The 23622-nt window shown below is 39.5% G+C and overlaps 1 protein-coding gene across 2 annotated transcripts in view; it reads right to left on the bottom strand.

Annotated features, from left to right (window-relative positions):
• Positions 1 to 1186: 1186 nt before the first annotated feature.
• Positions 1187 to 23622, bottom strand: part of LOC142402911 (ras GTPase-activating protein 1) — an 88671-nt gene continuing 66235 nt past the window's right edge. The window contains exons 16-25 of one of the 2 annotated variants that reach the window (XM_075488856.1): positions 21340 to 21512; positions 21025 to 21184; positions 20706 to 20848; positions 19848 to 19963; positions 16109 to 16195; positions 13023 to 13090; positions 8973 to 9061; positions 6060 to 6137; positions 4575 to 4709; positions 1187 to 2375 (exon numbers count right to left, since the gene is read on the bottom strand). In XM_075488856.1, the coding sequence (XP_075344971.1) occupies positions 2292 to 2375; positions 4575 to 4709; positions 6060 to 6137; positions 8973 to 9061; positions 13023 to 13090; positions 16109 to 16195; positions 19848 to 19963; positions 20706 to 20848; positions 21025 to 21184; positions 21340 to 21512 (1133 nt within the window). In that variant the 3' untranslated portion in view covers positions 1187 to 2291. The remainder of the gene's footprint in view (positions 2376 to 4574; positions 4710 to 6059; positions 6138 to 8972; positions 9062 to 13022; positions 13091 to 16108; positions 16196 to 19847; positions 19964 to 20705; positions 20849 to 21024; positions 21185 to 21339; positions 21513 to 23622) is intronic. The other variant, XM_075488857.1, reaches the window with a different exon arrangement.

Here is a 23622-nt window from a genome sequence, read left to right as displayed (position 1 = left end):
TATTCTTTGCATCCCTTGCCAAGTTCAGCTCCAGCTGTGCCTTAGCTTTCCTGACCACATCCCTACACATCTGGGCAGCGTCCCTATACTCTTTCCAGGAGTATACTCTTTCCTATACTCTTACACATCCCTGCTTCCACTGCCTGTGCATTTCCTTCTTACACTTTAGTTTGACCAGAAGGTCCTTACTCAGCCATGCTGATCTCCTGCCTTCCTTGCCTGATTTCCTACATGAACTGAGAGCTCTTGCAAGAGCTGCCAACTCTGTTCAGCTCCTTTGTCCCTGAGGGCAGTGCTTAAGGTTCATAGAATGTTAATAGAACCTTAAAGTTAATAGAACCTTAAGTGCTTTAGAGCAGGATGTGCTGCCTTCTTCCTAAGCTTGTCATTGAACTAATTGAAAGAAAACAACCTTGCTTATTAGATTTTCAGCATTCCCAACATTCTTCTCAAATGTACTGTTAAAAAGAGACTGCAGCATCTGCAGTATGGAACATAATCATAGTTGTGTGACAACCTGTTGCTGCAACTGCTGATCCTGCAGCTATAATGTCAGATTAGATTACTGTGACTAATGTACATGAGGACTACTGAGAATAATTTAAAAAAAAACCCAAAACTTCAAGTAGTTATATGCTATCCAAAGCTAGGTCAAAATATTTCATTGTACTGGTTTTGGCTGGGATGGAATTAACTTTCTTTATAGCAGCCCATAGGGTGCTGTGTTTTGGATTTGTGACTATAACCATCTTGACAACACACCAGTGTTTTGGCTATTGCTGAACGGTGTTAGCACAGTGTCCAGGCTTTCTGTTTTTCCCACTCTGCCCCACTGGGGAGCAGGCTGGGGAGTGAGCAAGAAGTTTGGAGGGGACACAGCTGGGACAGCTGACCTGAACTGGCCAAAGGGATATTCTATTCCATATAATGTCATGCTCAGCAATAAAAGTGGAGGGAAGGGGTTTTTTTGGGGGGGAAGGTAGCTGTTGTTCAGAGACTGACTGGACATCAGTCTGCTTCTGGGAGGTGGTGAGTGATTGCCTTTGCATCACTTGTTCTGTTTTTCTTTTCTTCATCTTTCCTTTCTCAACCCCTGAGTTTTCTTGCTTTTGCTCTTCCTATTCTCTCCCCTGTCCTGATTTTGCAGGGGCGGGGGGGAGTGAGCAAGTAGCTGTGTGGTGCTTAAGCTGCTGGTGGGGGTAAACTACAACATTAATTTTCACACACTGTTTTAGGAAATAAGTAGTGGTGACAATTTTTTAATATACATACCTAAATGCAACTTTGAGATTTACCTACAGTAATTTTTATCAATGCATTTTATACATAGTAGATAAATAGCCAACCATATCTGTTATCCAAATTTCATTTTTACAATGTTCTATTACTTGCACCCAAAGTTAGCCAGTTTCCATAAAGAGTCTATCGGCAGCTTGATTATTTTAAAAACTTATTTTTCAGGTTTAAAAATAAGATTCATGGTATTCTTACATTACACACAAGACCAACCAATACATATTTTATAAATAGGTTTAATGGATGCATGCATGTCTGATACAGTGATAATAAATTTACTGAATTCTAATTATTCACTGTTGTAAACATTTTACAAAAGCATTGTGATTTACCTGGATGGATAAACAGTCCTTGATGGAAGAATTATTTAGACTGAATCAGTGGCACATTAAAGAATAAAGCTGGCAAGATCCCTTCTGCATATTCTTTTGACATGATTCCAGCAAGAGAAACAACATGGTATAAAAACTATACAGGAAAGAATGTTCTTACCATAACCATCAAACTTTGGAAATTGTAAATACAAGTTTGAGTGGTTGAAACAAGGTCATAATAATTGTAACCAGTCAGAAATTACAGTAAGAAATACTATCCAGTTACATGTAGCTGTCAAAACAATGCATTTCTTTCCTTGTCAGTTGATAATTCTTTTCCAACAAGACAGAAAAACTTTGGCAATTGCAGGTGTTGAAAATAGTTTTCAAAGTTCAAGACAGTCACAGCATTTTCTTTGCAGAAGGTAAACTCTACACCAAGGCTCAGAGGCTGTAAAAACTGGTTCCAAGTGGAAAAAAGTACAAATATCCTGCACAGATAGTTTAAAAAGCTGCTGGTACAAGCATTCACTAACAGAATATTTTTTTTCTTTTTGCATAGTTCACACATCACTGGGAACGTGACAGGGTGTGCTATTTTTGGCAAGAGCAAAAAAAGTGATACTTGTGTGAGTTGCCATGTTAGACATGCTGGATCCATGCAGAATTCAGGTAGAGGTGCTACCTGATGTTATTAGACACTGAATACTGATTTTGTTTTTGTTGAAGCAGTTCTGTAATAGCCAACAGCTTCTTAAGAACATGCTGTAGAAAAAAACAAAAACAAAAAAACCCCAGTACAACCCTACATTAGCAACTAGAAAAAACCAAAACCCATCTTGCTTGAGAAGCATCTTCAACATTAACCTACCAGACTTAGAATTAGGTAGTTTAAAATATATTTAAGCCCCCCCCACACACACAGCACCCCCCCCCCCCCCCCCAGCTCCAATTCCCTAGTCACTAAGACATTACTTCAAAAGGCAACTGTAAAACAATATGAAATTTATCTGCACCCATGGAGACCCATTAAGTCTTGCCAACTTAACCTGAGAGTTTCAAAATGAAAGAGAGTTCTCCTATCTGTTAAAAACAATCTGTAAACCAAAAATCCATTCTCAGGTATTTTCCCCATGTGAAAGTGCAGAACTGGGCCAAGAAAATGAAAAAAGTCCGGTGACAAAAAAAAAGGTGATAATACAATTTACTTCTGCACAGGCAGAACTACCCTCTTTTAACTTTCTGAAAACCTGGTCATTAAACTAAACCAAATGCAACTGAACATACACATAAAACAGACTGAGAAATTGTATTGCTAACGCACTGTCAGGAGTTCAATCATTTTTTCATTATAGTAGAACTATGTTCAACTACAACAGGGTGATCCTGAACCATTAGGGCACTTACAGGAGGAAAAGGGGAAAAAAGTTCAAGAGTTTTCTTTATGGAAACCCATGAGGAGAAATTACTCCTCTGAAGTAGAAATAGAAGTGTATCGAGGAAACAGTATCATATCTGTAATCATCAAGTACTTCAGATACAGGCCTTGTGAAAGAAATTATATCCCTTATCTGTAAGCAACACATATTTAGTACTGAAAACTTCTACTATCCTGCCTTGCCGGTCTATCCATCATTTTTGCTTTGTCAAGACTAGCAGTAGCTGTAAGTGAATTATGAACTTGAATGTGATTGATTTTTTTTCCCTCATATGCCACTGAAGAGGTAAATTGTAGTAGTTATTAAACTGGATTAGTTTTGAACTGCTATAATGAAGCATTATCTCATTTTTAATTCCTTGAGCTTTCTTCTGCCAAAGATGATTAAATACAAATATATTTTTACCTTTTGCAAAATCACCATAAGAGTTCCCAGTAATCCTCTTATTTAAAAAACATTACTGCCAAAAAAATGCATTATTTGAGTAAAATCTGCTGCCAGGATAAAGAAATATAGATTTATCATCTACCTGGGTTTAAATTAAGGCCTTCAAAGAGTCAGGATATAGGAAGCCCAGTGTTTAAACCATGAGAATAATAAGAAATCTGATTACAAGAAGTTATTTTGAAATAATTAAATTCAATACTATTTTTAAAACTACCTCTTCGAAAATAAGTCATTAAATAAATAGTTTAAGCTGATACTGATTAAATTTAAGGAAGACCATCTCTAAACAAAAAGGCTTTCTATAGTACAACTGCCCCGTCCCCAAATCATTAGCATTAAAAAGGGAAGACTACTTAAATTATCTCCTGCACAGCACAGTATACTAGTCAAGCATACCAAAACATATTACTGTGCAATAAGTAGAATTGCTGACTTGAAGTTCATCATAATTAGTAGACCATAGGCAAGTATATTACTTTTGTAGTATTTTGAGACAATGCATGAAGTCGTGTGAATTTTTTTCCTCTTAAAAAATAAGTTTTCATAAAAGCTGTATAGAAGCTTAATAGTTGGAACAGAACACTCATTTATAGTGTTTGCTAGAGAAGTTTGCCATGTTTGTTTACAAATGTAATAAATCAGGAAGCAGAAATGAAGTAGTGATAGAAAGCTAAGGAAAGTAAATTTAGTTATTTAGTTCTCAATTAGAAGAACCAGATCCTAAAACCAGAGCCTGTCAGAAGACAGTGATTTCTTGGGTTTAGGCTTCCTCTAGAAACTAAAAACTTCACCTGGAAACTAAACAAAAAAAGCAAACAAAACAAAACAACACCACACCAAAAAACAACCACAAAACCCCAACCCACTGCTTTAAAACATGGTTGGTTTTGTTGTATAAATACTTAGTTCATAGTTTTGAGCTTCTTTACCTTTGCAACTAGCAACCTCCTGGTGAAATGTACATATTATTTATCACTCATACTGCTGGACAGAAAAATTACAAAAGAATCATGATATTAAGCAATAACTCAAGACATGCTATCTGTACCTGTGATTTTTGTTAACCATTGTAGCTTACCTGCATTACACCTCGCTCATTACTGAGTGTCCGAAGTTCATCTGAATGTGCCACACACATCTCATGCAAGGCTGCCAGATAACGAGATAAGTCAGTTCTAGAGTGCTCTGTAGTGTCTGGAAGCTCAGGAACATTCTTTAACAAAAATTATGAGAGCAGACTTAGAATGGTAAGTAGCCAGGCATATAAGAAATTAAATTACAGTTCTACAGACCCACCAACAGCTGTTTTGATATTGCAAGCAAGTACTGCAATGTTTTTCTTCACAATTAAGTCTTCTGTCCATGTTATCTAATACAAATTATATATTTCCTCCTGTCCACAAGCATCTATTTTATGAAGACATTTTAATTATGGTTACACATTTCACATGGAGAGATTACTAAATATACAGCAATTCCTATTCCTACTAGGAGGGTTCTACTAAAAGGTTTGATGTTGCTATGCTACCTCTGAGCAGTCCAGAAAGATACTGAGAAAAGAGATTCATATTATATCCTCCCCCCACATGAGGGGGATCCATCCATTAGGTGGGGTTTTTAAAAATTTAAATCAGACAATAACAGCAGCAAAAATGGACACCAACCCCCCCCCCCAAACTATCAAGTCAGTAAATCCACTAATAAAATAATGTAATTAAACCAGTAGATTAATCAGTTATTTTAAAACCCAACAGTTTTTTGAGTCCTCATGCATAATCTGCCATTTAAAGAAAAAAAACAGTATATCATAATATGCAGAAGTTGCCATTTAACCAGAAAAAGGTGACATATGGCAATCCACCTGAATGACATACTTCAAAACACTCATTCTTATAGATTATCAAAATAGTCTGAGATGTCTTCTAGGTCATTTTTAATGGATCAATTCAGGAAGCTAGGCACATTTCTTTCATCTTCATTTTTAAAACAAATTCTTGGTTTAAACATATATATATATATACACATAAATGAACTCCTAACTCTTGTTATAGCTATCATACAGAAAACAGTAACAGTTTCAAAGTGAACTGCAATTATTATTTTCTTTTAAACTACAATATCTAGAATTCATGCAGAGAGACATCTGGTAATGTATAACTAAAATGGAACATAACATTTCTTAAAACTTCAATTTTTTCAGTCTCGGGTCAAAACCATATGTCAAATTACACATAAGAATTTTTTGGTTTAAAATATTTTTTTAAAAGATTGGTATTTTTGGCCAAAAGCCCTAATCCTCGGGGAGAAGCTCAAATAGATCTCATATCTACAGCAGTACTAAATGAATAAAATCTTTCTAACGGGACATTTGATTGGTTTTAATTCTGTGCAACAGGCCAGCAATCTGCAGTTCCTAAACAAGCATAAGAAAAATTTTTCAGTAACAAGCATTCAAAATTGTGTGGAAGCTGATGCATTTTTGAGCTAGTTAACAAGAACTGTAAAGAATTTTAATTTACAATGTTGCTATACAACTTCCAATTTTTTTTTTTAAACCACTTACCCCAAGTTCATCTAAGAACATGATCATGCGATGTTTGTTACTCTTGATGAATGGATTTACCCCCTCCATATATGGCTCCTAGTAATTTTTAAAAGTATTTATTAGAACAAATCAATACCAATTTAATAGTCAAATCTGAAGTGAACACATTGTAATGAGAGACAAATGACACCACAAAACACAAATGTGTCATCTGGAGTGATTTTATTTTTTCAAGTGAATTTATAATGACTGGTGTACAACCAGTCAAAAGATTACACTTTTTTGTATTCCAGATGGATTCTGAAATTGATTATATATGCATTGTGACATGAAATTTTACATTTCTGAAATATTGAAGATGGACTTCTTTTTTTCATTGCAGCTATATAATGGAGAAAACACTTTCAGAGGTAACATCAAGACATAAGTGCCCTCCTCCTTGTTCTTTCGTTAATGCTTACATTCCAAGTTGGGAGCGTCAGACAAATGGCTTTATAATGGCAGCCTGAACTCTCTTTCTTTCATTATGCTTAAGCCAACAGATTTTTATTGTTCAACCATGTTGCGACTTGGGAACCAGAACAGACCAATTGTTGCTGGCATTCTTTTAGTGATGCAACAGAAACTTTATTAAAAGCTGAGGCTTTTTAGTGCAACTTGTAAAACTGATTTACAAAATTATGTCAAGCAATATGAAAATGAGTACAAATAAAAGGGATGTTTCAAAATGCTGTACCAACAGAAAACACCAGTCTAAGGAATAAGTAGAGGAAAAGTGTGTGTGTGTAGGGGGGGATCCAGAGGTTGGTAGTTGTTCATTTGTTTCAGAATTAAAATACTCTATTATCCAGGCTGGAAGTTTAGTCCTAATTGGTCTCAATTTGAAAGTGAATTATTACATATAGTATATAAAAGAACATGGATGTAGAATGTATTTCAAGGTTCTGTACAGAGACATGCCAATATTACTGAAAGATGTCTCCCCACTTTGACATCAAATAATCAATGGAAATGCAAAAAGGCTCCCATCATCTACTTAAGGCAGATGATACATCCTTCTTGAATGGATTCTTTCTAGTCACAGATTTCTACTCTAGCGTTTCTCAGCTGTCTTTTTGATATGGATATTCCTAAAGAAAATTTACCCATTTTACCATCACATAGATGTTTTCTTTGTGGAGGGATGGCTGCCTGCCTCTCCTCTCCCACTTTTCCAACTCCAACACCCATCTAGTTGACCAAGGGAAGCCAGCAGATGAGGTGTTTTTGGATTTTAGCAAAGCTTTTGATACTGTCTCTCACAGTATCCTTCTGGATAAAATGTCCAGCACACAGCTAGACAAGTCCATACTATGTTGGGTGAGCAATTGGCTGATGGGTCGGGCTCAAAGGGTTATAGTAAATGGGGTTACATCAGGCTGGTGGCCAGTCACCAGTGGGGTTCTCCAGGGCTCAATTTTAGGACCAGTGCTCTTTAATGTTTTTATAAATGATCTGGATGCAGGAGTCGAATGTACATTAAGTAAGTTTGCTGACGATACTAAACTAGGAGGAGCTGTGGACTCCCTCGAGGGTAGAGAGGCCTTACAGAGAGATCTGGATAGGCTAGAGAGCTGGGCAATCACCAACTGTATGAAATTTAACAAGAGCAAGAGCCAGATTCTCCACCTGGGACAGGGTTATACGTACAAATTGGGGGACGTAGAGTCTGGAGAGCAGCCCCGTGGAAAGAGATCTGGGGGTTTGGGTTGATGGCAAGTTGAATATGAGTCAACAGTGTGCTCTGGCAGCCAGAAGGGCCAACCGTGTCCTGGGGTGCATCAAGCACAGCACACCTCCCTCAAGGGAGGTGATTGTCCCACTCCACACTGCACTGCTGCAGCCCCATCTCAAGTACTGTGTACAGTTTTGGGCGCCTCAATATAAGAAGGACATCAAACTATTAGCGTGTGTCCAGAGGAGGGAGACCAAGATGGTGAAAGGCCTCGAGGGCAAGACTTATGAGGAGCAGCTGAGGTCACTTGGCTTGTTCAGCTTGGAGAAGAGAAGGTTGAGGGGTGACCTCATCGCAGTCTACAACTTCCTCAAGGGGGGGCAGCGGAGGGGGAGGTGATGATCTCCTCTCTCTGGTGACCAGCGATAGGACACAAGGAAATGGAATGAAGCTGCGTCAGGGAAAGTTCAGATTGGACATTAGGAAAAGGTTCTTCACTGAGAGGGTGGTCGGTCACTGGAACAGGCTCCCCAGGGAAGTGGTCACGGCACCAAGCCTGTCAGAGCTCAAGGAGAGTCTGGACAATGCTCTTAGTCATATGGTTTAGCTTTAGGTAGTCCTGTGAGGAGCAGTGAGTTGGACTTGATGATCTTTATGGGTCCCTTCCAACTTGAGATATTCTATGATTCTATGAATACTAGAGTATGACTGCTACCCTTTTGGTCATTGACAGACAGAAAAAACAGTCCACATACTTCCATTGTTGTCTTTGGAACAAATGTCTGAGTTTATCTGTTCTCATAGCATGAAAATATGGTTGCATCACTCTATAATACCTACTAGTATGGTCATTGGTTCATCAATTATTTTAACAGGTCACTGCTGCTGTTCATACTACTAGATTCAAAATCTTCATGGTATGTACCAAATCATTCACATAAGTTTCTAGATGACTCATTCTCAAATGATTGACTCCTCTTTCCAGTTCAGCCAGACTTTATGCTACTGCTCTAGTTTAAATCAATACCCTGTTTAGCTCCAACTGAAGAGGACAGAAGAAACTGCAGGAACAAGGCCTCCTTGCTGATGAAGACACCCAGGTCACACATCAGGATTTGCACAAGAAAACAGCAACAGATTTTTGTCTATATTAAACAGGAACATTGAAGTGTATTGGAAATGCAGTTCTAGTCTGTTCTGTGTAAAATTATATTCACCTTAGCTCCAAATTCAACCAGATTTGCTAAATTCTGCACAGACTTGGCAACCAGCGTCAGCGTTCTTGCAGCAGTAGGGGAAGGAGAATCTGATAGGAATACAAAGTAGAGAGTTACTGGCCATTTCATTTAAAACTTCCAGTAGTCACATGAAAGGTAAGCTCTTCTAGAATTTGTTATTTATCATGGAATTAAATACTTTGAATGCTGTAACAGAACTGCATGTGGAAAATATCTAATGATCAAGTAAACTTTTGTCATTTTAGTAATTATGTCCACAAAAAAATTAATATGCATATCTGACTTTCTATACTAGTTGCTTACAGAACAAAGTAAGCAAAACAGTGTTCCTCAGAAGCCTAAGGTTAACAAAAGTTTTATGAATTAAGTGAAAAGCTTTTTCACAAAAATCAAACAGCTCTGTTAAAAGGAAGATTATTTGTTGTTAGAATCTAATAAAATAATTAAGTTTACCCTGTTCCTTATTTGCATATACCCATATAAGTAGGATTGCATTGTTATGCAAATTATACTTTAAATTACGAGTACCAGGAAAATAGACTAAACATTGCATGCAATGATGGCTTGTATTTCCATAAAAGTATAGCTATTTACTGCACAAATCAAATGCTAGAAACTCCTGGTACAATCACTTGTTGGAAAAAGTTGTTTTAACTGACTTCAGGTGAAGAGAATTGATCTAAAGAAGTGTATTCTTTTAAAAAAATCAACTAAGAAGGTTGAAACAAAGGACTTAACTTTTTCAGTAAAGATTTTGAGAACAGTTGTTGAGGTGACAGGATAGGCACATTGCTGCTAAAACTGAACTCTATCTATACACCCAGCCTTCAGAATATTTCCCCTCCCCGCCCCATTACAGCAAGGAAGTATGTTAGAAGCTTTGCCCCCTTCCTTTTTTTTTTTTTTTAACAGCTCTAACAGCCCTATAAAGAGTCCGTAAATTTACCTTAGCGAAAGTGAAGAATATTATCTGAACTTCTAAACAGGACTAACACTTACAGACAACCTTAAAAGGGATTACACAAATTTCTGGATAACAACTCCATTTATAGCTAAAGACACAGTGGTCTCAATGCAGTCCCCAAGTTAGAAAATATGTAATTCACAAATCTGAAGATGATAAAAATACTAAAAAAAAGGTCACCATATACGAGGCCATGGTTCCTAAATGCTTTCCCCAAAGTGTGTATGAAAATGATTAAAGGGAGAAAGGAACTTTTGGACTGACTCAGGCCTTCTCATTTAGTATAGCTTAAAGAGAGAGGACAGAAAACTTGCTATGTTGTCTGAAAAGCTGCCTATAAAGGCAAAAAAGGAAAAGTTTTTTTCCCCAAAGGGTTTCTGACACAAGTAATTTCTGATTTCTTCCTATTTTCAAATCAGCATTTTACAGGTAAAATTGAGATGGTGTTAGGGAGGGAAGGAGGAAAAACAATGGCTAGTGCAAACCAAATGCCCTCTAGGGTTGGGATGATCTTTGCCAAAAAAAAAAAAAAAGAAAAAAGGAGGGGACGACGACGACACAAAGATTAAGTATAACATATGCAAATTTTTTAAAACTACGGAACTCAGATGTCCCAATATTTTAGCACTACAGTTTTCCCACCAGTAGTTTATGCATTTCCTTTCTTCCTCCCACAAGGATGTATTGGGTTTGCATGACAAGGTTTTGGTAGCTGGGGGGCTACAGGGGTGGCTTCTGTGAGAAGTTGCTAGAAGCTTCCCCCATGTCTGACAGAGCCAATGCCACCCAGCTCCAAGATGGACCCACCGCTAGCCAAGGCTGAGACAATCAGCGACACTGGTAGCACCTCTGTGATAACATATTTGAGAAGGGGAAAAAAAAACCTGCTGCAGAAGAGCAGCCGGAGGAGAGGAGTGAGAACATGTGAGAGAAACAACTCTGCAGACACCAAGGTCACTGAAGAAGGAGGGGGAGGAGGTGCTCCAGGCGCCAGAGCAGAGATTCCCCTGCAGCCCATGGTGAAGACCATGGTGAAGCAGGCTGTCCCCCTGCAACCCATGGAGGTCCACAGTGGAGCAGATATCCACCCTGAAGCCTGTGGAGGACCCCAGGCCGGAGCAGGTGGATGCACCCAAAGGAGACTGTGACCCCGTGGAGAGCCCGCACTGGAGCAGGCTCCTGGCAGGACCTGTGAACCCATGGAGCGAGGAGCCCACAGTGGAGCAGGTTTTTTGGCAGGACTTGTGACCCTGTAGGGGACCCATGCTGGAGCAGTCTGTTCCTGAAGGACTGCACCCCATGGAAAGGACCCACGCTGGAGCAGTTTGTGGAGGACTGTCTCTTGTGGGAGGGACCCCATGCTGGAGCAGGGGAAGAGTGTAAGAAGTCCTCCCCTTGCGGAGGAAGGAGCAGCAGAGGCAACGTGTGATGAACTGACCGCAATCCCCGTTCCCCATCCCTCTGCGCCGCTCGGGGGGGGGGAGGAGGTAGAGAAAATCGGGAGTGAAGTTGAGCTTGGGAAGAAGGGAGGGGTGGGGGGAAGGTGTTTTAAGATTTAGTTTTTATTTCTCATTACCCTACTCTTATTTAATTTATTACCAATCAAATCAATTTCCCCAAGTCGAGTCTGTTTTGCCCATGACGGTAATTGGTGAGTGATCTCTCCCTGTCCTTATCTCAACCCATAAGCCTTTTGTTATATTTTCTCTCCCCTGTCCAGCTGAGGAGGGGGAGTGATAGAGAGGCTTTGGTGAGCACCTGGCATCCAGCCAGGGTCAACCCACCACAAAGGAATACAGCAAAACTTAAAACCTGAAATCTCATCAACACAGCCTTATGTCTAGAACAACAGTAACACACATACTAGTTGTCGCATCTGTAAGACCTCAACTACATCTGTAAGTTAAAATGCTCAGAAACACTTCTAGGTGCTTAAGCCAACTGCCATGGAATAATCCATGCCCTCACCGTTAAACTTCACAACAAAGCCCCATGCCAACTGTGTCAGATGTGGTCCCTGATGCATGCCAAAACCCAAATCACACCTAAGAACTGTTTAGGAGAATGCTATCTGATATCAGCCAGAACTGTGCTACAGATCAGTATAGCAATTTCACAATCCTGTTCTAGCAAACAGGAATAGTCCCTGTCACTGTTTTATTTACTGATAGAGATGCACTCTACAAAGAGAGCATCAAAAAACAGGGTAACACTTTTGTACTGGGCCTGGCTAGGATAGAGTTAATTTTCTTCATAGCAGCTCATATGGTGCTGTTTTAAATTTTTGACCAAAACAGTACTGATAACACACTAATGTTATAACTTTTGCTGAACAATGTTTACACAGCATCAAAGCTGCCTCTGTTTCTCACTCTGCCTCCCCAGTGAACAGATTGGGGGTGCGCAATAGGCTGGGAGGGGACACAACTGGGCAGATGACCCAAACTAACCAAAGAGATATTCCATAACATATAACGTCATGCTCAGCAATAAAAGGGAAAAGAGGGGGTTTTATGGGTGTTAGCCATCTTTTGCTCAGGAACTGGCTGGTCATCGGTCTACCCATAGGAGGTGGTGTGATTGCCTTTGTGTCACTTGTCTTGTTTTGTTCCATTTATCCTTCACTTATTAAACAATTATTTAATTTTTGTTTGTTTGTTTGTTTTATTTTGACCCCCAAGTTTTCTTGGTTTTATTCTTCCTTTCCTCTTCCCCCGTCCCACTGAGGGTGAGGAGGGAAGTGAGCAAGTGACTGTGTGGTGCTTATCTGCCCACCGGGGTTAACCCACAACAATTTTCTTTATGAAACACTTTTCTTTAACATTTGCTCTTTTTTTTTTTTTTTTTTTTTACTTTAAAACAAGACATTGGGAATAAACACCGTCTAACCTTTGAGGGTGAAAACCATATGCTGGCTGCCTTAGGGAGAAAGTCAATCAATTGATACGGATAACATGACTTCGCACACAGTATTCAAAAGACTTCATATTTTGCTAAATTAGGCACTAAAGTAAGTTCATGCCTATTACTACATAAAGTATGAATTCAGCCTGAAGCATAGTCACCTGAGATGATATTAAACATCCTTGGGTTCAGGATAGCAGGACAAATCAGTCGAAGAAAAACAAAGCCACTGAAATGGAAAAAAAATGTATTTTGTTCAGTAATAAAGTTAAAGAATTAATGTAAAATTATGTAGTCTTTAAGCATTTAAGTTAGTGTGGAAATCTTTTTGAGATAGATGACAAACAACCAGCCTGTGCTCCGTGAATATGTTTGTTAATTAAGAATGTCTTGTTATGATTTCAACTATGATAAAAACTGAAATAAAACCAGGCATATTGATTTCCCAATTAAGGTGAACCTCTGAAAACCTCTGGTTTTCCCAGGTGAACCACCTGGGAAAAGCTTAACTGTAAAGCCATACTGAAGTCTGTAGTCTAAGACCACACTGGCTTTAAAAAGGAGGAGCACTTCGTCTCCTGCCTCCCACAAGTGTTCCGCTGTCTACTACAGCAAGTAATTCATCCTGCAGCCACTTGCTTCCCCAAGCCAACATAAGGAGAGCAAGAGTGCACAGTCAGAATGGAACCTCTCTTTTGGCAGCAACATGGCCTTAGTTCAGCTTGAACTGATCCATATCCTGATAACAGTACACTATTATCCTAGAAGGATCAGCTACTTTCCTCACAGAAGTAATTGCTGCCACCCAGACAATCTAGAAAGCTAGGGAAAAGCACTCAGTTTGACTGCAGAACTAGGAACTTATTAAACAGAAACCCAAAATAGCCTTCAGTTTAGCATGAGAAAAATCTAACTTTCTGTTGACAGCTGAAGTAAAAAATATCCATCTCAGGTTAACCATAATTCTGGAAGACTACTATAAAATGAAGTGACATATGGACCAACTAAAGCAATCTAACTCACCTCTCATTTTGTTCAGTGCGTGGATGCTACCAGCAGACTGCTTTTTCACTACAGCAATACCAAAACCTGACCACTTACAAAAGAATGGAAATGGACCTTGCACTACCTTGCTTGTTAAGTATACAGTGATGGCACTGTCCATTATTAATTGGAAGTGACACACGTAACAGTGAGGTTAACACACCTTTCATGTGTCCAAGACACTTGAATTCCAATATATACTGTTATAGAAGTTTCCTATTTCTCCAAGAACCATGGATTATGGGCTGACAAAACACTCCTGGCCCAGTGTGAAACAAAAATATTTTCTATGACATGAACTTAAAGCTATGAGGAAGTAAATAATTTTGAAGTCATGGCACATACACCAATTTGTCTTTTAGATGGCCTATAGTTGAAGACAACTGGGGTAATGGACCTTGCAGATACAGAAGATTTGGTGCTTCTTACACTGGTCAAGCTGTCTAAATTAAGAATGAGTCAATACCTATGCATGGGCTTTTACAACCAGACAGAAATGGCAGCACTTTCTGAATGATATAGAAGGGAAGCTACCCAGACACTTAAAAACTATCCACCTGTCTCTGAATGTGTAATCATTCTTGGACCAAAACCAGTGCAATAAAAGATAATATTCTTCACTGGAGGCTGCGAAAAACCTGTACTCTAGAGACAAGTCACAAGTATCCACTTATGAAGGCTAAGATGATGAGAGAAAGGGACCCAATATTTATAGTATCCAGCAGAGACCCCAGGAAAATTCTGAATGTCAGCTGTATCCACTTAAGGAAAGCCACATGGCTCTCTCTGGAGATGGGGAGGAACAGAGAGAGACATGGTATTTGCTTCTAAGCTCTACACCCTTGCAATAGGCTAGCCCCAACACCTCTGATAAGAGCAGCTTCAATTTGAAGGCAAAACCCCTGCAGAACACTGTTGGCAGGCATTTTATTGAAGATTTTTCTTCAAGAAAATCTTTAGTCACTATGTTACAAACACTAAATGATAGGGAAATAAGCATGGAAGGTACTGTACTAATTACACTAACATTTACTGAAACTCTGGGGAAGGAAGGGCTCCCATGTCTTCATTTCTGTCTCCAGCCAAAGTGATAAATAAGAGCCAATGACAAATCATCTGGAAGACTCTGTTCAGTGGGAGATTAACCTCAGCAAATCATATCAGTGCCAGATACTAGTCTACCAGCAAGCTAGGCTTGCAAAAAAAGGTAAAGCAAATGTAGAAGAGATGTGGCTCTGATACCCTTAAAACCCCAGTATCATTTAGAACAACAGTGTCAAGACCTCATTTTTGTCAAAGATTTTTTTGACCTGCGCTGGCAACTGATAGTGTTAAAAGAACTATTTACTCAATTGATTTATGAATGCAGACTGGAGCTTTTGTACTCAGTGCCAGTTCAGAGGAGCCAGGTTCAGTAGCCTGCAACATTTTTACAAAGGCTCTGGAATGTTTCAACATGATTGGGCTGGAGCAGAGAAATGAAACAAAACTGGGACAGCATAGAAGTACGTATTTTCAGAAATGAACACTGTATGTTGATTCTGAGTGATCAGCACTGGGAGTCTTCACTGATGCAGAGAACTATATATTCCAATGCAGACAGTACCTCAGTGAAATCTAATGACAGTCCAATCACTTTTCTGAGAAGGTATTAGTTTCCTTAACATGTTATGTCTGCATTTTAAAGGACATTCATCTTACGTGTGTAAGATTTTTCCAATAATTAACACACACTACATAGGAGTCCCTGGATAAGGCATGGTCCTCCCAGATGGCATATGACAGGAACATCATCTTCAGAGGTCACTGCTCTCCAGAGGTATCACAAAGGTTAACTATCACTTTGAGAGAACTTTTTCTCTTTCCCAACATGAAAAAGGAAATAAATATTTTAGATTAGTTTGTAAAACTTAACAAAATACAAGTAAATTCAAAGTTAAAGCTATTAAGTATAGCTATACTGACCTCTATACTACACCTCTAGCAAGGCTCTAACAGCATGACTAAGAATCTAGCAAGCTCTCAATCCTTAATTGGGATATCATGCCCCAGTACCATAATGATCTTAAATATTCTTGTAACCTATATAAGTACTATAAAGTTTTGGCACTAAAAGAAAAACTAGATAAGCACACTGAAGTATGACAGTAATAAGACGTTAAAAGATTATTGTCAGCATAGAATAAAGTGACAAGTAACTTACCTAACAACTCTTGTTCTCATTGTGGTATTAGCTGGCCACTTGTTTTGAACAGACTTCTGCAAGCATCCATAAATATATCTCAACGTCCTGTAAAAATAACAGCTAATTAATCATTTCATTAAAAAACTTCACTGAATAAAAAAAGCTGGTCAGAAAGGATCTAGTCCAACCTCCTGCTTAATGCAGAACTATTATCAATGCTAGGTTTATAATTCAGACATAAGCTTTAAATTAATTTAAATTCTGCTATGACAGTCCATTTACAAATGGCAAAGAAAGTCCTCAACTAATACACTATTCTATTTGTGCAGGTAAAATTCTGATTATTCACATGTGCATTAAATGTTTTATACTTTTTTTTTCTCCTATTTCTTAGGTAGTGTTTCCTTTTAAAAAATGAAAAAAACCCCGATGGTTTGGTGGCTTTTTTTCTTTTTTTTTTTCCACTTTTTAACTGAATGAATAACAATTTGTGTATCCATAAATACAGATTAGGTGTTTAAAAGTAGTTAAGCAATAGTCCTCTCTTATCAAAGAATGGGAGCAATCTGGTGTATTTCAGAAAACGTTAAGAGATGCACCATATACTTAAAAGAATGAAGCTTTTAATGCTAACCTTGCCATCACTGACACAAAAGAAACTTCTGTGCTATTCTACCATTCTGTGGTGGGTTGACCCCAGCCAGCAGTTAAGCCCCCACACAGTCACTTGCTCACTCCCCCTCAGCAGGATAGGGGAGAGAATCAGAAGAGTAAAAGCAAGAAAAACTCATGGGCCAACATAAAGACAGTTTAATAGGTGAAGTGAAGCTGCACATGCAAGCAAAGCGAAATAAGGAATTCATTCACTACTTCCCATCGGCAGGCAGATGTCCAGCCACTTCCAGGAAAGCAGGGCCTCATCATGCATAACAGTTATTTGGGAAGACAAATGCCATCACTCTGCACATCCCCCCTTCCTCCTCCTTTCTCCCAGCTTTTATTGCTGAGCATGACATCAACATCATATGGTATGGAATATCCCTTTGGTCAGTTGGGGTCAGCTGTCCTGGTTGCGTGCCCTCCCAACCTCTTGCGCACCCCCCCAGCCTACTCATCTTTTTTTTTTGGGAGGTGGGGGAACAGCAGGCAGCAGCTGAGTGACAAAAAGAAGGACAAAAAAAGGAAACCTCCACAGTGTGCAAATACTGCTCAGCGGTAGCCAAAATACCGGTATGTTGTCAATGCTGTTTTAGTCACAAATCCAAACCACAGCACCATACCAGCTACTATGAAGAAAATTAACTCCATCGCAGCCAGACCCAGTACACAATGCAAAATTCAGCATTTTGTTTACATTAAAAGCTAATGATAAAAAAGTGAAAGAAAACTGTTAGCACTACGCACTTTTTATTCAATGGTTTCAGTCTAAACAAGTTATTTTAGCTTTTTTAAAAAAGGAAAAGAATAACCTGTGCATTTCCCTGACAAACAGAAGTAATCACAGCAGGGTGTCATTCTACTACCACCCATTTGTATTTTTAATGCTGTTAATAATTCCATCTCTTTTTCAGAGTAGGAGAACTGGAAAGAATTGGTAACCAACTTAAATATATACAACTGTCTGCTAACTAGTACTGTCCTCTACCTCTTTGTAGAGATAATATATTGATATTTTAATTTTTTTCTTCTTTCCCTGACCCCTTGGATCTAGTAGCTTCTCCCTCAAAGAAAAGCACATGTGCTAGCCAAAAGCTTTTGTGCTGTATTGGGTTTGTGTGGCAAGGTTTTGGTAGCTGGGGGGCTACAGGGGTGGCTTCTGTGAGAAGTTGCTAGAAGCTTCCCCCATGTCTGACAGAGCCAATGCCACCCAGCTCCAAGATGGACCCACCGCTAGCCAAGGCTGAGACAATCAGCGACACTGGTAGCACCTCTAACATATAACATGTTTAACATATTTAAAATCTGCTGCACAACAGCAGCCAGAAGAGAGGAGTGAGAATATGTGAGAGAAACAACTCTGCAGACACCAAGGTCACTGAAGAAGGAGGGGGAGGAGGTGCTCCAGGCGCTGGAGCAGAGATTCCCCTGCAGCCCATGGTGAAGACCATGGTGAAGCAGGCTGTCCCCCTGCAACCCATGGAGGTCCACAGTGGAGCAGATGTCCACCCTGAAGCCTGTGGAGGACCCCAGGCCGGAGCAGGTGGATGCACCCAAAGGAGACTGTGACCCCGTGGAGAGCCCGCACTGGAGCAGGCTCCTGGCAGGACCTGTGATCCCGTGGAGAGAGGAGCCCACACTGGAGAAGGTTTTTTGGCAGGACTTGTGACCCTGTAGGGGACCCATGTTGGAGCAGTTTGTGAAGAACTGCACCCCGTGGAAAGGACCCATGCTGGAGCAGTTTGTGGAGGACTGTCTCTTGTGGGAGGGACCCCACACTGGAGCAGGGGAAGAGTGTGAGGAGGAAGAAGCGGCAGAGACAATGCATGATGAACTGACCGCAACCCCCATTCCCTGTCCCTCTGCACCACTCGGGTGGTAGAGGTAGAGAAGCCAGGAGTGAAGTTGAGCCCAGGAAGAAGGGAGGGGTGGGGGGAAGGTGTTTTAAGATTTGGGTTTCTCATTATCCTACTCTGACTTTTGATTGGCAATAAATTAAATTAATTTCCCTGAGTCGAGTCTGTTTTGCCTGTGATGGTAACTGGTGAGTGATCTCTCCCTGTCCTTATCTTGACCCACGAGTTTTTCATTATATTTTCTTTCCTCTGTCCTGTTGATGAAGGGGGAGTGACAGAGTGGCTTGGTGGGCACCTGGCATCCAGCCAAGGTCAACCCACCACATGTGCAAAAAGCACAATTCATTCAAGTGTTATTTTTTTTCTCTCTACATATATGTCGTGGTTTAGCCCCAGCCGGCAACTAAGCACCACGCAGCCGCTCGCTCACTCCCCCCACAGTGGGATGGGGGAGAGAACTGGAAGAGCAAAAGTAAGAAAACTCGAGGGTTGAGATAAAGACAGTTTAATAGGTAAAGCAAAAGCCGCGCACGCAAGCAAAGCAAAGCAAGGAATTCACTCACTACTTCCCATGGGCAGTAGTGGCTGGTATGGGGCTATGTTTGGGATTTGTGCTGAAAACAGTGTTGATAATACAGAGATGTTTTAGTTGTTGCTGCACTAGTCAAGGACTTTTCAGCTTCCCGTGCTCTGCCAGGTGCACAAGAAGCTGGGAGGGGACACAGCCAGGATAGTTGATCCAAACTGACCAAAGGGCTATTCCATACCATAAGACGTCATGCTCAGTATATAAAGCTGAGGAAGAAGAAGGAAGGGGGGATATTTGGAGTGATGGCATTTGTCTTCCCAAGTAACCATTATGTGTGATGGAGCCCTGCTTTCCTGGAGATGGCTGAACACCTGCCTGCCCATGGGAAGTAGCGAATGAATTCCTTGCTTTGCTTCGCTTGCGTGCGCGGCTTTTGCTTTACCTATTAAACTGTTTTTATCTCAACCCATGAGTTTTCTTACTTTTGCTCTTCCGATTCTCTCCCCCATCCCACCGGGGAGGAGTGAGCAAGCGGCTGCGTGGTGCTTAGTTGCCGGCTGGGACTAAACGACAACAATATAACAGCTCTAAAGAAATTAGTCTTAGGACTGATTAGTAGAAGATAAACCAATAAGAACACCATTTTATGGTGCAATGTAAATCACACAAATAGGATTTTTCAAGTACAAATTTGAACAGAAGAATGCAAACTTACGGAGGCAGTATCTCTGCAGCCATGAATATTTTCTCCACCAATTCTGAAAGTATACTGAGTAGATGTGCCAAATTAGTGTTTACATCTTCATTTTTTTCTAATTTTGAGGGATTTAACTAAAACCAAAAGGGAAAAGATTAAGTTCTTCTCTTGAATAGAACTACATATATAATTTGATAATATTACACACTGAATACTATTTCAAAATAAATTAAATATTCTCCTGGTGTACAAATCTCAGACTTTTACAGAACTTACAAATCTGCTTCAAGGGCTAGCCAGGAAACAAATGTGAAAAAGCAGTGTTTTTAAGTTCTAGTGCACTATGCTTTTAACAGCACAGACGTTTAACACTATCCATAACTACCCATCTTTTTTTAACTACATATATTTTAATATCTTTTAATCCAGTCTTCTGAGAACACACCCCCCCTTTCCATAATTAAGTTCAAGTGAAACAGAAGTTAGGAGGGTTGTTTTAGAAAGAAAGATAGGATCTAACACAAGCAGTTAATGTAAGGGAGTTTTAAAATGAAACTAAATTCAGACATTGACTTCTAGTATATCTGGAGCTTACCACAAGTTATTTAGGGTAGGCCACTCAGTAACTGCTACAAAAGAACCTACAATTGCTAAAGAATAAATACATAATTTAAATAAATTTGAGTTAAAAAACTTATTTAAAAGTGATGCTATGAACATTGTTCAAGCTAACATTTAAAAAAACCCCTCATAATCAGTTCAGTTCCGGTATTGAAATAATTTCTGAAGGATTAATAAATGCTTCCAAAGCAAACAACCAGTAGATCATAATTTCAACAAATCAAAATTTTACAAAAACATAGTTCAAGATATCACCTCACAGGACTGCTTGCTCTCCATTATCTTTAATATACTGTCTTTCAGTGCATGGTGAACAAAACGTGTTGCTGTGGCTTTCATATATTGCTCCATAAGTGTACTTGCTAAAGTGGTGGCACGAAACAAAGTAGTAGCTTCATCTGAAAAAAAAATAAAGTGAAAAGCTGGGAAAAGGAGACAACAAAAAGCAGAGGAAAAAATATGCTGTGTTCACAGTTTGATATATGATGTAATTAAGGGAGGAGATAGAAACGAAGACATGGGGGCCCTTCCCTCCCCAGAGTTTCAGTAAATGTTAGTGTACTTAGTACAGTACCTTCCATACTTATTTCCCTGTCATTTAGTGTTCGTAACAATAGTGACTCAAGCTTTTCATGAAGAAAAATCTTCAATAAAATGCCAGCCAACAGTGTTCTATCCTGTCCACAAACATGTGATAAGGCATAAACTACATGCATCTCTTTCTGGAGTATGAGCTGAAAGAAAACCAGAATAATGTTCAGAAACTTGTCCTAACATAACAGTCACTACAAATACTAATTAGTGATGTCTGTCAGTGTTATTGAAATCTCTCTCAAACAACAGAGAAAGTCAATTTTGACAGAAAAAAATGAGGAAATAAACTTAATACCTCTTTAAACTCACTGTACTCCTCTTCTGGCATGATCTTCTCCATAGAATATCGTGCTCGAACACGCAAAGATCCTGGCTCAATACCCTTCAGTGGTATATGGGAACTGAGTTGAAACCACTCATCTGTTGCATGTCCTTTCTGTAATCGGCTTAATTGGCAACGCATAAACACTTTAGGAAAAAAGCATTGTTAAGTAGGTTGTCTCCAGCAAAATGGTGCTATTACTGAATAAAAAAAAGTTTGTTTTCAGTATGTCATCTTGTTTCAGCAAGAGTATTAATAAAAACGATCAAAATTTGTGCCATCAAATATATTGACAGATTATCTCTTAGATGGTTTAACAGACTCCTGAAAACTGAAGCTGAAATATAAAGCATACTGTAAATAATGTATACACACAGATATTAACAAAGTTTTCTTTTTAACATCCAAATGGGGGAAAAAGCTCCCTTCTCCCCCAGCTACCTAGCAAACCCAGGCAGCAATCAGAAAATTAAAACAGGTAAAGTGATTAGAATTCACTGTCCTCTTTTGAAGCCTTGGGCTCGTACCTCCATCAGGTCTGCTCTTGAACTACTTTGTTACTATTTTTAGTATTTATTATTAGCATTACTACATCTTTCCCAAATGTTGCCAGATGTATTTCTTTAATACTTAGGAACTCCCAGGTTAAGGCTGTAACAGTTTATGGAAACCATATAAAAAAGCATTCCCAGACAGCCTACTGCCCAAATAATGACAAAAGTCAACCAAGAATAACAAAATCATTAATTCACTTTTTTGTGGTGTTGGTACCTTAAAATTACTAAGCAATGACCTGCGCCAGCCTATTCAACCATAATTGAAAGTATGGTCTGACAGCTGACTAGTAAGCTGCAGCACTCAGACCACTGACCATTCCAAAATACGCACATGCCCTCCTGAACTGAGTTACTTCACACAGAAAGGGCCCAGATGCTTGTAGAGACACCATTCTACCTATAATATACCCACAAAGTTCCAAGAGGAGATACACAGTTTCAGTTTCACATTTAGCCTGTCAGACTGTCTGGAACTTCCAAGCAAACACCCTTTTTCTGCAACTCTCGATGAAATCTACTTTTAATCAAGTCCCTCACATTTAAACAAAACAAACCAAAACAACCCCACCCCAAAAAAACAAAACACAATCAAAAACACCATCACACACTTGTTTTTCACTTTTTTACAAAGCCTATGAACAGTTCTAGCAGACTTTCCACTGCCCCAATTCAGCAATATGTTGGGACATCATTTGCAAAATCAGATAATGGAACGGAATAACATCACATTTCTAATACACACTTCATATTTCATATTCTTTGGAGTTGATGAACTGATAAGGTAACACATTCAAGTCAGCCAAGTAGTGGGTAAACCAATTTGTCCTGGTTTCGGCTGGGATAGAGTTAATTTTCTTTCTAGTAGCTAATATAGTGCTGTGTTTTGGATGTAGTATGAGAATAATGTTGATTACACACTGATGTTTTAGTTGTTGCTAAGTAATGTTTACACTGGTCAAGGACTTCTCAGCTTCCCATGCTCTGCCAGGTGCACAAGAAACTGGGAGGGGGCACAGCCAGGATAGTTGATCCAAACTGACCAAAGGGCTATTCCATACCATATGACGTCATGCTCAGTATATAAACTGGGGGGAGCTGGCCGGGGGGGCAGCGATCGCTGCTTGGAGACTGGCTGGGCGTCGGTCGGCAGGTGGTGAGCAGTTGCATCACTTGGGTTTTTTTGTTGTTCCCCCCCCCCCCCCCCGGTTTTGTTCCTCTCTCTCTCTCTCTCTCTCTCTCTCTTGTTATTTTCCTTTTCATTACAATTTGTTGTTATTATTTTATTTCAATTATTAAACTGTTCTTATCTCAGCCCATGAGTTTTCTTACTTGTGCTTTTCCGATTCTCTCCTCCATCCCACCAGGAGGGGGGAGGGTGAGCGAGCGGCTGCGTGGTGCTTAGCTGCCGACTGGGGTTAAACCACAACACAATTCATCATCATCATCTGCTACTTATCACAAGTGTGGATTGGACTGTCTTTAGACCAGATAATCAATTGACTTTCCCAAAATATTTCTTCTGAGCAATGCTCTCATGTCCTCAATGAGCAACATGCTTCCTTCTTGTTTTGGTTGCGCATATAAGGCATATATCTCATTGACAAGAACAGTGAGATACAGGATTCAGAATAATCTGATGATTTAATTTTTCCCATGGTTATATAGTAGCACTTCCTAGCGATAATATAAATACTATAAT

Source organism: Mycteria americana, assembly GCF_035582795.1.
Source record: "Mycteria americana isolate JAX WOST 10 ecotype Jacksonville Zoo and Gardens chromosome Z unlocalized genomic scaffold, USCA_MyAme_1.0 Scaffold_18, whole genome shotgun sequence".
Lineage (NCBI taxonomy): Eukaryota > Metazoa > Chordata > Aves > Ciconiiformes > Ciconiidae > Mycteria > Mycteria americana.
This window is presented reverse-complemented; position numbering and strand designations above follow the sequence as displayed.